This window comes from Gadus morhua, chromosome 16 (assembly GCF_902167405.1).
Source record: "Gadus morhua chromosome 16, gadMor3.0, whole genome shotgun sequence".
Lineage (NCBI taxonomy): Eukaryota > Metazoa > Chordata > Actinopteri > Gadiformes > Gadidae > Gadus > Gadus morhua.
In genome coordinates, this window is record NC_044063.1 from 6354807 (window position 1) to 6371451 (window position 16645).

The 16645-nt window shown below is 43.0% G+C and overlaps 1 protein-coding gene across 6 annotated transcripts in view; it reads right to left on the minus strand.

The window, feature by feature from the left end:
• The window catches only part of arhgap42b (Rho GTPase activating protein 42b), a 68908-nt gene extending 52765 nt beyond the window's left edge, over positions 1 to 16143 (minus strand). For 4 of the 6 annotated variants that reach the window (XM_030380403.1, XM_030380407.1, XM_030380405.1 and 1 more), the window contains exons 1-2: positions 15801 to 16142; positions 289 to 384 (exon numbers count right to left, since the gene is read on the minus strand). In XM_030380403.1, coding sequence (XP_030236263.1) covers positions 289 to 384; positions 15801 to 15954 — 250 coding nt within the window. In that variant the 5' untranslated portion in view covers positions 15955 to 16142. Of the gene's footprint in view, positions 1 to 288; positions 385 to 15800 lie in introns of all 6 variants that reach the window. The other 2 variants (XM_030380404.1, XM_030380406.1) reach the window with 2 other exon arrangements.
• Positions 16144 to 16645: the final 502 nt, after the last annotated feature.

The following is a 16645-nucleotide window of genomic DNA, read 5'->3' on the forward strand; positions in this document are numbered from 1 at the left end:
GTAGGGGCCACATTGGAGGGCGACCGTCATTTGTTCCAGGAGCAGGAGTCGATATCTGCTCCTGGCTTAAGCCTAATGAGCTTACAGCGGTAGCTTTGGGGAAGAAGCCCCCCATCACTGAAGGCGAGGGGCCTAGGGAAATACAGCTGAAAGGTCATAACTGGGGTGACAGTGGAACTAATTGGGAAACTGCAGAGAAAGAAGTGACCCCCCACCCACACACACACACACACACCCCACCCTCTGTCCTCTAATCCCCCCGTTCCCTCCTTGGCATCCCGGACTTACCGATGTTCACCTCGTCATCAGTTTCGGCGTCACCTATGCACTCGAACTGGAACTCCTGCAGAGACTGGGAGAACTTCTGGACCGCGGCGGAGAGGTCTGTCAGGGGGGGGGGGGGGGGGGGGGAAAGATAGAAGAATGGAGAATGAAGAACACTTATTATAGAATAGCCATTGTTTTAAGATGCATTTGTTTCTGATATGCAATATCCTATCTTGACATAAAAGCCTTCTGGAGCATCCCTTAGAAACAAACACCTTTTTTTGATTTGACTAGATGGAATGGTTCCTTAAACTGAAATTATAACCCCCAGCCTTTCCTGCCTCCGGGAATACATCGTTCTCCAAAAAAATCTATTCTTTACCTCAGAGGGTTATTTGGTACAGTCAAAGAGTTTGCAGTGCGCAAATGGGCCAACTCTCCGTTCAAACAGGAAGCAATTCCGTCCCCAGCCATGCTTCATGCCGGGGGGTGTCAGCCCCGCACACCACCCTACACTGCCGTCTGACTGAATACTCTGTTTGCCACCATGTCAGAGTTATTAAGTCTCAGAAAATGGCCGTCTTCTGGGAGTGACAATCCCCTGAGAGGCGCAGGCAGTGGGGGAGGGGAGCGTTTGATTTGCAGGACGTCTCTCAATATCATGGCTGGGGCGGAGGTGTCTTTAGACACAAGGGCAGGGCAGCAGACATGTGCAGACTACAGAGTGTCAGTCGATGGATTGACATGTTTATCGTGGACTCGTGTAATTACGGTTACGCCTGGGGGGAGTCTTGGGGGGGGGGGGGTAGCATTTGAGATATGTATAATGAACATTCTACTATGTGTGTGTGCACCCGACAATGCAACGGCTGAAACGTGCGGGAGTGCGACTAGCAGTGCTTCTACGGAACACCGCGAGAGGGCCGGCCCTGTGAAGAGAAGACATCCCAAACCCACGTCCACCTCTCTCCGCGTTTCTTCACACAACCCCCAGATGACCTTATTAGTGCACTTTGGGTCATTGACTAATTTCAAGACTATTTTGGCTTGAAATCTCCCAGCGCACTCGTTGCCATAACGACGTTACATGCTGGAAGTGTGAACTTGGTTGGTCCCGCAATTAACAGCGTTTAGTTTTAATTAATCAATAACTTTCATTAAGTACTGCAGTCAACGTTATTATAAAATAATTGTATCATTGTTTCAGTGCTAGTTTGGTCACTAGTGCTAGTTTGAGATTTGATAGCCCGGACAGATTTGGTTAGGGTGTCAGCTGAATATTTGGTCCGCAGACCTCTATCCTTGTGATCTTTCTCGCCTGTCCGTCTGTTCTCCTAGGCTTCATTACAGCTGCCCAACGGTGACAGCCAGGACCCTTGGGGGCCCTGTGACCCCCCCCCCCCCCCCCCCCTTCAACGTCTGGTCTAGTATATGAATGAGGGCCTCGAGGAAATGCGAGTAAAAATTTGGTGTTTGTAGCCCGACAGAAAGTGATGCAATTCCTCACTTAGACGTCATCAGACGATACAAGAGCAACACACCATTTATGGGGGCAGAGAATGAACTGGGAGCATGATTGAGACGTCTGGTCCCTGTTATATGAATGAGGGCATTAAACTCTAGTAAAACAATACATTTGAGGGCTCTAGCCTGACAGGAAGTGATGCAATGTATGGTTGACCTAGGGGTCTAGCACACTTGGGAATGAGCTAGAGACCTTTGGTCGTTTTTATATGAAAGAGGAACTAACGGAAATACAAGATTATACAATTGGTGGTTCTAGCCCGAACGGAATAAACGTTATCCCTCCTTGACTGGTCATCCGAAGAAAAGAAAAAAACACAATTTATCTAAATCCAAAGTCTAGAATGATTTTGGAGTAAGATCAAGATGTCTGTTCTCTTTTATAATAATCAGGGCATAAAGCAGGAACATTTGGGGCGTTCCAGCCCACAGTAAGGGACTCACAAAGGATAACCAAATACTCCATTGAAACGCATTGGAAATAAAAGGCGTTGCTGTAAATTTATCTATAAAGGAGAATTACATTCTAAACATGAAGAACTCATCACAGCATCCCACAGGATCGTTAACAATTTTCTGTTTACATGACATGTTCAACTATAAAATACAGGAAATATGAGTGTGTGTCACAGAAAATGAAATGATTGCTAAAGGCTGTTAACAATTGCATATGCATTTATACGACAACTCTGGGAATTCTGAACAAAGGATCCCTAGACATGAAATTAGAAAACAGGACACCAGGGTGGGATCGGGGAAGGATCATTATTGATTTCGAATAGTGGGAATCTTTGGAGGATGACCATAATATGTTATCAACATTTTTACTGGGTGGTTGAAATATAATAACAGCACTTGAGTGACTGAATTACCAAAAAGTGCACAAGAGGTAACTAGACAACAAGCTCAACAAATAAACATATCTATTTTAGCTTATTTTCCTGAAGCAGAATCCATCGTAACAAAAGAAGCCTGGGGGGGAAGAACTAGGTAGAAGGTAGAAAAACAATCTCTTTTTCTATTCCTGGCCATCTATACGGCCCTCAGAAGGTCCACAAGTGTACATTTTGTCGGAAGATAAATGGTCTGCTCGACCCATTATATCTTGAACCCCTGCACAATGTAAAACATTGAACCAGTTTGGTCTTTAAAATAAAAAATGTAACGCATACAATCTATATAAAAGGGTTTTTATAGGTCAGAATTATGTTCAGATGATCTGTACATTTCTATAAGAGTTAGTCATTTTATAAAAACTGATATGCATTATATCATAAGCTCTAACCGAAATTATGAATAAACATGATATTTATCATGTCAGGCCAACCCAAAAGGTCATTCTAGAAAACATGATCGCTATCCTTGCATGATACAACACAGTTGTGAACCCTCCATTCAGCACATCAAGGAGAGAATATATCAAGGAGAGAGTACAGGCATATATTATCTTACTAAGCCTAACCTATGTTTACACTAGCTAGGCCTTGGTGCTTCAGCACAGCGATAGCTTCTAGCAGAACAGAAGTTGGTTTAAGAGGCACAAAAAAACAAAAACAAGAGTGGGATGATGAAATAACTAGCTATATTTTCGTTCCAAGCCTGCACAGTTTGGGGAAAAGCCATGCTTCTCCTCATGTTCCATTCTGACAGTATTTCTTTTTAAAAGCCCTAGCTATCTCTCTACAGCGAAGGTGTTTGCTAGAAAGAGAAGCAGAACAGGGAAATGGATTTGTGGATTTCGGGATATTGTAAACTGTAAATTCCGACTTTAAGAGTGAAAATCCTCATGAGAGTGGAATCTAACGTTGACGTGAAACATTCCTCAAAACAATTTTTTATTTTTCAGCAAACATAATAACAACTAAATAAAATGCTACCCTCCTTTGTTCTAGGTTAATTCAAAAAAGATTCCCACAAGATGGTTTAATTACAGGTTATTAATAATAGATTTAGAACCATTGAATGTGACCAAAATGTCCATTCTGGAAACAATACAATGCAATACTATCCGAGCTTCCACATATTGGCATTAAAAAAAAGTTGGAAAAAGGTCCAAACGGGTTCAACCTTTCAAAAAACATTCATGTCCAAAGAAAATGTATACAGTATATATATATATATTATTTTTTTAACCGCCAATGCAGAATCCTTGAGAGAAACCTGGTGGCTGCTTGGGCAGTTGTCCATTAGATGGTCTGAGATAAAGCCACTTACTGTGACCATCATATTTCATCAAAGTCGAGGCACCCCAAAGTGTGAACTGACCATAAAAGCCCTGAAAAATCAATCTTGCCGCTTCCCAAGGGAAAAAAGGAATTGTTTTTAAAAGCTTGATAAAGAAATAGGGGGGCATTGCTATTTCTGACTGCAGGCCCTCTTTTTCTCTGTGTTCCGCTAGACTGAAGTTCACTCGCTGCAAAGTACATGATGCTACGCTTTTTACACTTTTTTAAAAAGGGGCATTTTTTAATCAATATCTTACAGGGGAATGCAATCTCAAATAATATAAATAACATTTGTGAAAATCCTAAAACAGTGTGTCATCCAAAATGGAGGACTCTTTGGAAGATTAATTGTGCCAGCGATCACTCTGCCCCTTCTTTCGTTCTGCAGCGGCTTGCTTCGGATCAATATGAAGCTTGGTGGCCTGGCTCACACAGGGTATCATCAATAATGGATGAACCTCTAGCCCTGGACACCCAGACAGAGCCTGACCTCCTGGCTTACACCAATCTCTACATAGCACCTTAGTGACACCAAAATAAAAGACAGTGGCGCACAGACGCCATCGACTGAAATCACCATCTGATTTTACTACCTGAGAGAAAGCATTAGGTAGTCCATTACATGCTCTCTTTCTCTCTCTCAGAGTCCTCAACATCCACATCATATTCTGCCCGCAATGAATTAAATAACAGACCATTATAGTGTTGATCATAATAACACAATAACACATAGAGCCTGATGTTTCAGCAGATCAGCAGGTTTTACTTATATTAAGAACCTTCACGATCATACCTTTGACCCTTGATGCTTTCTACCGCTCAACTTTAAATTACCGCACAGATAGAGACACACACAGAGACAGAGAGAGACACACAGATAGACAGAGAGAGGGAGAGAGAGACAGAGGAAGGCTGCGAGAGACATAATAATCTACCATCCTTGACCATCCTATTAAATAACAATTTTCATTATAATAACAATACTTTAGTCAAGGCCACTTTTGTGAGGAAACATTGTTAGCTTGTATCTGGTATTAGTGTGAGGTCACTCTAATGGTTTGTCTGTTTCTCGAATGTCTATGTTTATGTGAGGGGATAGGATAGTCTAGTCGTTAGGGTTTCCATCCCTCAGCTAGAAGGTACTGGGTTCGATCCCTAACGCGTTGTCTACGAGATGCCTTAAATCCCTTCCCGCTCCTTATTGACATGTGACTAAATTTACTGTCAGTTCCTTTGTTTAAAAGCATCTGTTAAATGATTGAATGGTTACAGTTGCTCTCATTGGCTGCCGAACAGGAAGGCTATATGACATACATCAAGTGGGTCTGGTATTCATCATGTGGTTGGACATTATAACACACTTTAACATGAATGGCCGATAGCATTTACCACATCAGGGGCAAACAATGACCACAATTCTGTTCTAAAATCAACAGATACTATCAAGTAATCACACACACACACACACACACACACACACACACACACACACACACACACACACACACACACACACACACACACACACACACACACACACACACACACACACTAGCAAGACCAAATAAGATTTTTCCAAAAATACCCTTTGGTTCTCAATATTGCAGAGCGGGATCTCTTTCTCACATGACGTGTCAGTGCTCTGGTACTGTATCATTCCTCAGACCATAATTAGACCTCACAAACCAGGCTGAAGAGACAATGGCCAATGCCCCCCCCCCCCCCCCCCCCCCCCCCCCCCCCCCCCCCCGACTCCAGCCTACTCAACCCCACACAATGAGCCTTGAGAGCAGAAAGGCAGGCCAGGGTCTATATACTGGGCAGACTTTTTTATTTTTTATTATATAGTCTTATTCGAGCACTTTTCACAGCACACACATTTTGTTACTTCGATTTAATCCTTTTTTTTTTGACTGCAAAATATATCCTGTTTTGACTATTTTTTGTATCCTAATATTTTATTTTGCTTGGGCAATGTAAATGTATATTTCCTATGCAAATCAAACCCTATGAATCAGAGTGTGGGAGAGACAGAGAGAGGGAGATCGAGATTGAGAAAAGGAAACGGGAGAGAAAGAGAATAGCCCTGACAGACCCTAGGCTAGAACCTTTATCTGGTCTCCAGGGCAACGGCACACTACCACATTCCATCGCTCGCTAAACAGACACACACACACACACACACACACACACACACACACACACACACACACACACACACACACACACACACACACACACACACACACACACACACACACACACACACACACACACACACACGCTGGCAGCTAAGGCTAATAAGCCATGAGAATATGTAACCAGTCACTGCTTCGAATGTAAGTTTAAGTAGCAAATGAATGTTGCAAAAGGTAGGTTATCAGGTACATGTAGTCTATTATTTAGTTGGCTGTAGACAGAGACACATGGACAGGCAGACAAGACCAATAGATTTACGGACATAGACAGAATCAGACAGACGGATAGCTATGCAGAAAGACAGATATCAAATAACAACGGCAATGCAGGCCACAAATAACAGTAATTATCATTGAAGAATTTGAGACTGTGTGCGTGTGTGTGTGCGCGTGTGCGTGCGTGTGTGTTAAAGAGTAGGTTGAGAGAGAGAGAAAGGTGTTAATCATCAAACCACTTTTGTTTTTTTGTTTGTAGCAGGAGATGACTTGTGTTTGTTATGCAGGTGCTGCTCCGCGTCCTGTCGCTTGTGTCCTCAATGCCCGAATCTCTACCAAGTTTAAATCTCGCCTAACACAAATTAGTACATGTGCAGGTTAGTGAATCTCGATTCTACGTGTGCAATAAATATTTTCTAAATAAAACCAACAACAATTTTTCAAAACTCTCCGTCAAAGCTCCTCATGATATTCAGTGGTGAACTTTTTACATCTTTGTCTACATCCACACACATAAGCACATGCACACAGCTTTTCTCTTGTCTCTACATTTCTGCCTACATTCTTTATGTCGGGTTCCTTTTTTATTTCATTTTTAAGTCACGTCTTTTATCCTCTTTTAATGGCAGTTACCTTGAGGTGCTTAAAAGGTGATCCGTGCCTCTGTACGGCCTTTGTGTTTGAGAGGCGTGATATAAATAAGTCTGCGACGCATTACATGCTGGAATTTAGTGGAGGGCGGTGAACAGTGTACACTCGTGACACCTCCATCTTGTCTCCTTGCCACTCTAGACACTCCGTTATTCAAGTTGAGATGTCTGCCTTCAAAATAAACAACGTACCTCGTACACCCTCCTGGCCTCACAGGGAAGAGGGGAGGGGGGGGGGGGGTCTTTGATGCAGGCTGTGTGGGCGAGGGGGGGGGGGGGGGGGTGAAGGAGAGGAGAGAGGAGGTAGGAGAGGTGCTTTATGTGTCACTTTGATTCCATTTGCTCCGAACCTGATAGCAGAGCAGCACTCCAGATTAGTTCCCGACTCACCTGCTAATGATTACGCTGGGTCCGCTGGGTCATACAGTGGGGGGGGGGAGGCCCTGGACCCCCATCCAAGAACCCTGAACCTGAACCCGTCTCCCAAGGCTGGGGGAGGGAAAACTCTTCCCCCCCTCCCGCCCCTCCCCCAAGGAACCCATAGCCAATCGCTTGATTCTAGGCTGAGCGGGCTGCGCGGGCTGCGCTTACAGCTTTGGAACATCCGTTAGCCTGTAGGGCTACGGGTTAGCACCCCTTAGCATCGCTGCAATGGTAGGACTGGATGGAAGAGTGTGCGACACACTAAATGGTTTGAATTCCCAATTGTAATTTTAAGAGTTGTTGAAAACTCTAGCCTCATGGTCAAGGGTGTCTTTTGACAGTTCCGAAAAAATACGCTAGAAATCCACTATAAAAACGGAAAGATACAACTATATATATCTATATATATATATATATATACATATATGTATAAAACTATTTATGTTAATAGACTGGAGGTTTCAACGCACAAACAATATGTTCATGGCACCGCAGAACGTCGTAACTCACTGTATATCTAATCATCGTTGGTAAATCTGGTGTAGGCTTAATAAGAGAATTTTTTAATCGCAATTTTTCACATTGTGTTTCTTTATATTTAAAACTTACAACGTCTGAGTTTTAAAGGGCGTAAACGAATACCTTTTAGATTCTAAATGAATGGTTTGAAATATATAAATGGCTCAAGAAATGCTAAAATGCAGGAAAGGAAAAAACAATTACGACCAGGGCATATCTCAGTGTGTGTGTGTGTGTGTGTGTGTGTGTGTGTGTGTGTGTGTGTGTGTGTGTGTGTGTGTGTGTGTGTGTGTGTGTGTGTGTGTGTGTGTGTGTGTGTGTGTGTGTGTGTGTGTGGTTTTTCTTTCTAGTTGTTTCTCCAGAGAATCTTTTTTTTTTGGTTTCAAATATGTGACTGGTGAAAGATTTCCGTCAGAGACACAGTGTTCCTACCGAGCTATGAAAGCACAGCACTTTTTTTCAGCCATTGATTCGGTTGGTTTTTGTGGAATGAGTACGCAGGGTCAGTGATGATAAATAATTTAAAATAAACTGCATCAAATGTTTTACGTCACTACACACACGAAAAGCAAGAGCTCACTTATCCCTTTCCTAGAAACAAAAACACACCTAAAAACAACTCTCCTAAATAAATCTTTGTGATAATGATCCCCTGCGTTTCAAAGTGTTGAAAGATAAATAATTTGGGGAAATACACAACTTTACCCGTGTTTTCTCTTTGTATTTGACAAGATTTAACACACGCACATAGATAGAACAAATATCTTTCCCACTTTACTAATACAACATTGGCAGGCGTAGTGAGTTATTATAATAATAATAACTCAGTCGGTTACTTAAGGTTTTTCCAATGTGTAGCCCACAGAAAGACACCTGGATCTCCACAGAAAGACACCTGGATCTCCACACAAACACCTCTTGATTTATTAGAGAAATGTACCGCCAATACACACACACACACACACACACACACACACACACACACACACACACACACACACACACACACACACACACACACACACACACACACACACACACACACACACACACACACACACTAGCAGAAAGACTGAGTCTGTCTATCGAGGAAATGTGTTTTGGGTCTTGAGGATTATGATTTGCTCAGCAGACATATATATACCAGACAGATTCAAGTCAGGGAGAGAGGTCAATAAAAATAAAGCAAAAAGGAAGGAATAAGGAAAAACAGCAACACGGTCACAATATTTACCCCTTTTTGCATAACAATAAAAACATATCTATCAGCCGAAGCCGATGCGAAGTTGACACAAGGTTCGGTTGAGACAGGGAATGAGGGGACAAAATGTCTGCCTCTGTGTGTGAGTGACAGATTGAATTCCAGGTTACTACGGCAACACAACGCCCCCATTTGAATTCCGAAACATTTGTCCGCGAGCGCTGTCCGAGGTTTCAGAGATAAAACTAGCTGGCTAATCCCTTTATCAAAACGTCCGTCCGCACACAGTCACACACAGAGAGCAACACACACAAAACCCTGAATAGATGTCCCGCAGGGGTAGTAGAACCTTCCAGCTCTCTCTCCTACACCCAGAGTGTGATTCACCGAGGGCTGAGATGAGAAGAGAGGGGGAGAAGAGACGTACATGGTGATCTGTTGTCTGTGGGGACCCCAGAGACCCAAGAATATTCCCCTTCCTTAGAATGGAGGGGGGTAAACATAAGAGAGAAACACAAACACACAATCATGGCCACAATCACACACACACACACACACGCACTCACAAACGAAGTAGACACAATCTCGCGAGCACACCCGCACATGCACAAAATTCAGTCGCTAAACAATCGCACAAACATACAGATACAAACACTCACACACACACACACACACACACACACAAAGCTGTTTCAAAAACAGAATTACAGATAAACACAATCACGCGCACACACACACACACAAACGCACACTCACACATACACACAAGTACAAAGAAACCTCTACATGGTCGGACCACACAGCCTAAATGATGTCAGACCGGGGGGAGAGTGTGTACGAGAGTGTGTTTACAGCACACTTCCTGTGGCTGAGCCTTTCTCAACATCATGTGTACTCAGACAAACAAACAAACAAACGGCTAACCCTCTTAGCTACATCGAGAGCCCCCCAGCACCCAGCACTCCGCCCTCATTACAGTACCACGCAATACTCATTAGCGGGGCATTTAAGTGCCTTAAATCTTCACATTGATGAGCATAAACACTCGCAAACACCTCTTTAAACACAGGGTGCCTTCATTATGACAGGCGTAAAGAGAATTCAAACAGATATCTTTAGCTAGGGGTGGGTGGGGGGGTAGGGCGGTTGGCGATGCTAGGCAGTGACAGTGATTTTCCTCATCGCTAATAGCCTAGCTTTATTACGAAGTGCGCTATTGCAGAACGCACACCGCGCCTCCGAATTGCCGGTGTCTGAGTAGGTTGGCGTGCAGAGCATTCTGTCAACAACAATATTGATGATGTTTTCACGCGGTATCCAAAGCTATTTACATTGTTTACAAATTATCAAGAATCGAAGTATATAAAATGTTGACAGTGAATCATGAACGTTTGTTTTTCGGTTTAGCTTTCCTTTAATCACTTAATTTGCAGCACTTCTCTGATTAATTCCACCTCTCAAATGTCTCTCTCTTCTCAGTTATTTTTAACTAATTTCTTGTTCTTGGTGGCTTGTTTCACTTTGAAAAGTCCTTTGTAAAGATGTTTTGAACGAAAAGCGCTCTATAAAAAAAGTTTGAGATTGATCCATCGTCTTGTTTTGAGAAATGAACTGCTATAATTCACTCAACGGGAAGCGGGTCCAATAAAACCACACCCTTTTACCACTCTGACTTATCCTGCCTTCAAGACCAGGAACACTGAATCATCCCATAATATCCCAGCAGCTTCTATATATTCCGTTCATGCACCTTGTTGCTTCAGGGGTGTGCATGGGGGCAGAGATATTAGTCCAGGATATTTATAAGCCCTGTCTGCTCCTATGAACCTGGGTTCCCTCCCCTGGCCTACTTCTTGCTACACTCGCGGTGAGAGGCAGGGTAACATGTCGGTGCTTGCCTTATCACTTTGTCACCCAGCGTTAGCCAGGTTGCCCCAGGGGGCCGTCTGAATAAGTGGTGTTCTCGACGGACACCTCTGACCTACCCCCGTCACACTACCCTCCTAAAACACACACACACACACACACACACACACACACACACACACACACACACACACACACACACACACACACACACACACACACACACCCTGGAAAGGCCCCTGTTGTACGACCAGGCGAAGGTATGTCTTTGTTGTTCACTGCCTCACTTGTAGGTTGCTGTGGATACGAGTCTGCTAAAATACATTTATAAAGGTTGATTGTCCAATTACAGACCAATTAAAAATTGTGAAGATGTATGATGGATGAATCAACTTAACAGTTGGTATAGTCTAGTGCATAGGCAGATCTACATATCCACAATCTACAGTACAAGTGCAGTGTACATCCGTATATACAGTATGCATGGGGACTGCAGAACCACCACTGAGTGAACCAACAGATAAGAGCTCTGCTCAAGGGCAACCAGGGATGTGAAACAGGTCTTCTCTGAATCCATGTGTGTGAGCACTGCATGCCTGTGTGTGTGTGTGTGTGTGTGTGTGTGTGTGTGTGTGTGTGTGTGTGTGTGTGTGTGTGTGTGTGTGTGTGTGTGTGTGTGTGTGTGTGTGTGTGTGTGTGTGTGTGTGTGTGTGTGTGTGTGTGTGTGTGTAAAACGTGTGCCTGAGTCCCAGCATGGTTTTTATATCTCATCTCGGTGTGTCTCCAGTCGACGGTGGTCTCTGTAAACAGCGGAAACTCTGCAGCGAGTACACAGTGTGCACACAGAGTGTAAACACACACACAAACACACACACACACACACACACACACACATAGAGCCCTGAGCCAATGTTGGCTCTGGTATTCTGAATCACTCCACCAATCTCACATTCTACACTTTCCTCTTCTAAGACTAGAACAGACCCAATGCATATGGAGAAGAAAAGAAGAAATCCAGAGGCAGATGCACTCTTAAATAATGTTGGTGACTTTGGACAAGGTATCATATAATTTGAATGACATCATAGAATAGTCAATAAAAGTATTGATGTTTGTAATAAAAACGCAGAATATAAATCAAATCGAATCTCAAATAACGGTGATGACATAACTTATTAAAACATATACCAGAATAGAATATGCAATATCAAATATCGTTGGTGTCATGGCTATGCGCCCAGAAGAATAATCATGGGCAAGGAACAAATAAAAGAAAGACAAAGCCAAACAAATGAATAAATAGCGGCTCATTGGGCCGGTGTCTTGGTTCTTTGGAGCTTTCATCACAAACAAGTTGATTAGAGTGTTGTGGTTGGAATAATAAGCAGCACGGCACTCGTATCAGGGGTAGATATGTACAGCAGGTGTGGCCTGCAGGTGAACCTACAATCCTATTCAGAACAGTGCCACTTGGGCACACTCGGTACCGGGGGATTGGATCTTATCAAACACCAGATCCCGTGGCACACTGGCACGACAAGGGATCGAGGGAGGGCCGGAAATATGTTAATGGGACGAAGATACGCCAATGTGATTCTGTTCACACACTGTCTATCTCAAGGTTTCTAGTTCTATCACTGAGCTCATGTTCTATTTTCCTACATAAGCTTTGTGTTTTTCATGTCTGCCTGTTAGGAAGCTACTGCAGTCCTAACCATCCTTGGAAGGAGGAATCCCTCTTCTTTCGGACTGTTATTAAGGGTTATACAAATAATTAACTTGATATGGTGGCAGGATGCTTGTGCTGCGAAATGTTATTGTTAATATTTGGCATGCCGGCAGGAGACTGGCTCTGGCGCTTTGCTTCACTCCCTCTCTTCTGGCGCTCTCCCTCTCACAGAAACACAAAAAATACACAAGAAGACAAGAAATATATATTTTTAAAACATACGTCACATCACACGCTTCCTCTTCCAGGCTGACCATTCTCGTGGTGAGTGTGTGTGACGTATGATGAGGTGTGTGTTTTTGTATCTTGAAGGAGGCAGGGAGCCGGAAAGAGAGCAAAATAAAACCCTGAATCGCCAAAGCGAGTTTATACGTTTGGAGTTCAGCTCAGAAACGGAAGAAGGAGTCAGACGTATTGGTTCCGAAAATAAAAAGCATTGGGTCGTACGAACCCTCGATTAGTGGGTTAGCAAGGTATGTTGCGCTCAAAGCCTGGGTTAGCTGGGACACGAAAGTCGATCTCTTTAAGAGCTCCTCGCTGTATCACCATGGTGACTCATGCGCTCAACCAAACCTGGTCAGGAGCAGGTTTTCAGCTAAGTCTATCGGGTCAGATCGGCGTGCGCAGCTTCCTAGCCCCTCCTTTCACAATGGTGTCACCATTTGTGGGTGTTCCCGTGGACCCCGGAGCCGGTATCGTACAGGGGTCTCTCCGACAAAGGCTCTTTCGGGAACGTTTCCTTGGCATTGCCTGAGAATATTCTGTATGAGAGATACAGGCTCTCATCAGAGGGTATTCTCTCGCCACCGCCGCTAACTCTCAGAGGTTGAAAACATATGCCATACATTTCTTACATAGGGTGTATTTAAAGAGAATTCCCTAAATTACAGAATAAGGCAGGTTGGATGTTGCTTATGCCTTTTGAAATCATCAACACTCCATTAGGATTAATGGTGAACAATTCTGCATTTGGCAGTTATTTTGTAGACAATATGGAGAATCTTTTCACTTATACACATCTATACTTTTTTTTGCCAGCACCCCCCCCCTTGCCTTATTATGTGGAACTGTGTTGCCCCTAGCTGTTATCTGATTTTTGAACTCCTCCTATGAGGTCATTAAGTCTGTTCCTCTTGAGTGAAATAGACTGCCCTTGATCCAGTTTGTAAAGGTGAGTAAAATGACACGATAAACGCCCCTTTCCTTGAACGCGCATTGAACCTAAAGCGGAAAACCTGGCTTGACTAATCGAATCCCAAGTGAGCGTCGTAATACCATTTGACTCTGATCGCGGGTTGCGTCCCTGTCAATCCAGGCTTTCCCAAGAAAGCCTGGGTATGTTCAGCGAGGTTCGTAGTATAGCCCACAGGTCAAGATTGCCTACACCGGTAGTTGACGAGGGGGGTCAAACCCAGAGACTATGAGCTTGGAGGCAAACTCTATTAGGCTATACTGTCCCATGTCCCCATTTCCACAGGCTGAACCAAAGACAACACAATAATGCCAAGTTATTATAAGTCATGTTAATTTGCACATTATGCTTCCCTGACAGAATGAGGTTACGCTTTGGAAGAAAAAAATCTTTTTAAAAACATCTCTCCATTCTAATGCCGTTTAAAGGCCTGAAATTGCCTTCTTGAAAGGAAATAAATAACACAATTTGTGCTACAGAATGTAACCATGAAATCACACTGTGATGAGTTTGTGGGAATATTTATTTATGCTAATGTTGCGTTTAGCACCGCACACTGTTTAGCTAACCAATCGCTAAGCATGGAGTCTGCGCTGGGTAACCCAGACACCCACTGGGGATTAGTGGATTTGGTACGAAGTGGCGCCCAATCTCAAGTAGTTTGCTTCAACACTTCCCTCATTTTGAATGAACACGTTAATTTAGTAAATCAATTGATGGTGAATGGATGAACAGAAATGGTGGACAGATGGAGCAATTATTGGATAAATGGATGAATGAACTACATGGATAGGTAGATAGAAGAAGGATGTATCAATGAACATATTACTAAATGAATGGATGGATTTCATCCTTACTGTGTCTGGTGATTCATTTAAAAGGGCCCTGGTCGGCCAGTGAGTGTGAGTTTTTGATTGACATGCGATAGGTGGAGTGTGGTGGTGTTACTGAAGCAGTTGTCAACGCTGGAGACAAAGGTGACCCAGCGAAGCGTCACAAACCATCTCCTTAATAACTCTAAGAAATCAAGAAAAGATTGCATTTAATAATCATAATCGTAAGATTATTATTGTTCTGGTGAAATTACATAATAAATTAGGCATAGTATATATATCCTTAAATAACTAAGGTTTTTAGGTGAAATTCCTTCCTGGTATTGACTAGTATAAAAACACATGAAGATAAATATTAACTCCCGATTACTTATTAGGTCTATAGGAATGTAGGCCTAAAGAAAGGCTGAACCACGTTATCCATCCTAAAGTTCACTCATTCCTAGCATTTGGCCAGAAACCTCAAGTTGTGGTGCGACTGTGTATGTTTACTCTGAATGATGCCGGACTTAATAACAGAGAAATATAGAACGCAGAGACGTCATGCTGGGAGAAAGTAGAAGGGATTCATCCGTTCTAGCTAGTGTCCGTGTGTTTCGGAGACTGATCGAGGAGACGTGATAGCGGTCGGATCAGGTACAGCCCACTGATCCTATCGGCTGGGGATCGTCATGCCTGCAGGGTGTTGGTTCTATCTCCACTTCAAAAAGATTTGACTGATTTCACGGATCCTTCAGAAAATGCGAAAAACCTAAAACCCTTCTATTGTTTAGCACAATTGGGTGGCTTTTTGACCGCAAACAATGCACAGTTGTGTGTATTTTGTGTGTTAGGCTGCATGATTTGTATGCTCTTCTGTCAATTCATTACAATAATAAAAAGTTTATCAACTTAACCAAACTTTTCATTAATGGCATTGCTGTTTCTGGTAGAACAGGTCTGAGATCAGCTACTCACTCTTAAACGCCGTGATCAGCATATTCCCATCTTTGATCAGATCTTTGATGAATTTATTCGTCCTCTCCAACTCGAATTCATGGCATTTCAGGCGCTCTCTGAAATCCGGACTATCCAGGAAAGAATCACTGAATTCCAGAGTAGGGAGTCCCATCTCACTGAGTCGGTTTAGACGAGGGTTAAACACGGCGGGTCTGTGTGTGAACCGTGTCTGCTCTCATCACGGACTGCCGGTGCGATATCAGCCCCCCAAAAAAGCTTTGTCAAAGTTTGGTTTACATTTGTGAAACAGTCCTTTTTCCTCTCACTTCCGCTTTGCGTTCATCTCCCTCTGCAGCAGCGGACCCTGTGTGACTCCTGCTGGTTAGATGCTGTTCAGTTTAATTGTTGGATCAGTTTAAAAAAGGACTCACAACCCCAAAGACTACTTTCAAAGTTGATCTGCAAACCTCCATGGGTTTTTGTTTGTTAGATGTCTGTTTTTTGTTTGGGTTAAAAAACATCGTAGGCTTTTCAATTATTAAATTGTTTCCTGATAATAAAAAATAATAATAATAATCTCTATTACTTAGGCTACTATAAGGCCTACCGCTAGAATGCCTGAGTAGGCCTATGGGTTAAGTATTCAAACTTAACAAAGGAATACACAAGAAAAACAAGATAACAACTACAAGTAAGAGGTTAGGGAATTAAAGAAATGTAAGCATTGCATCGCAATTAGTGACTGCTGCTCTTTCTTCTCTCTGTGCCCACGTGACGACAATGAAGTTTCATTTTTAACTCCCGAGCTCATTATCTCCGCATCCTCATCCAATGTGTGTTAGTCCATCACTCAATGTTCATTT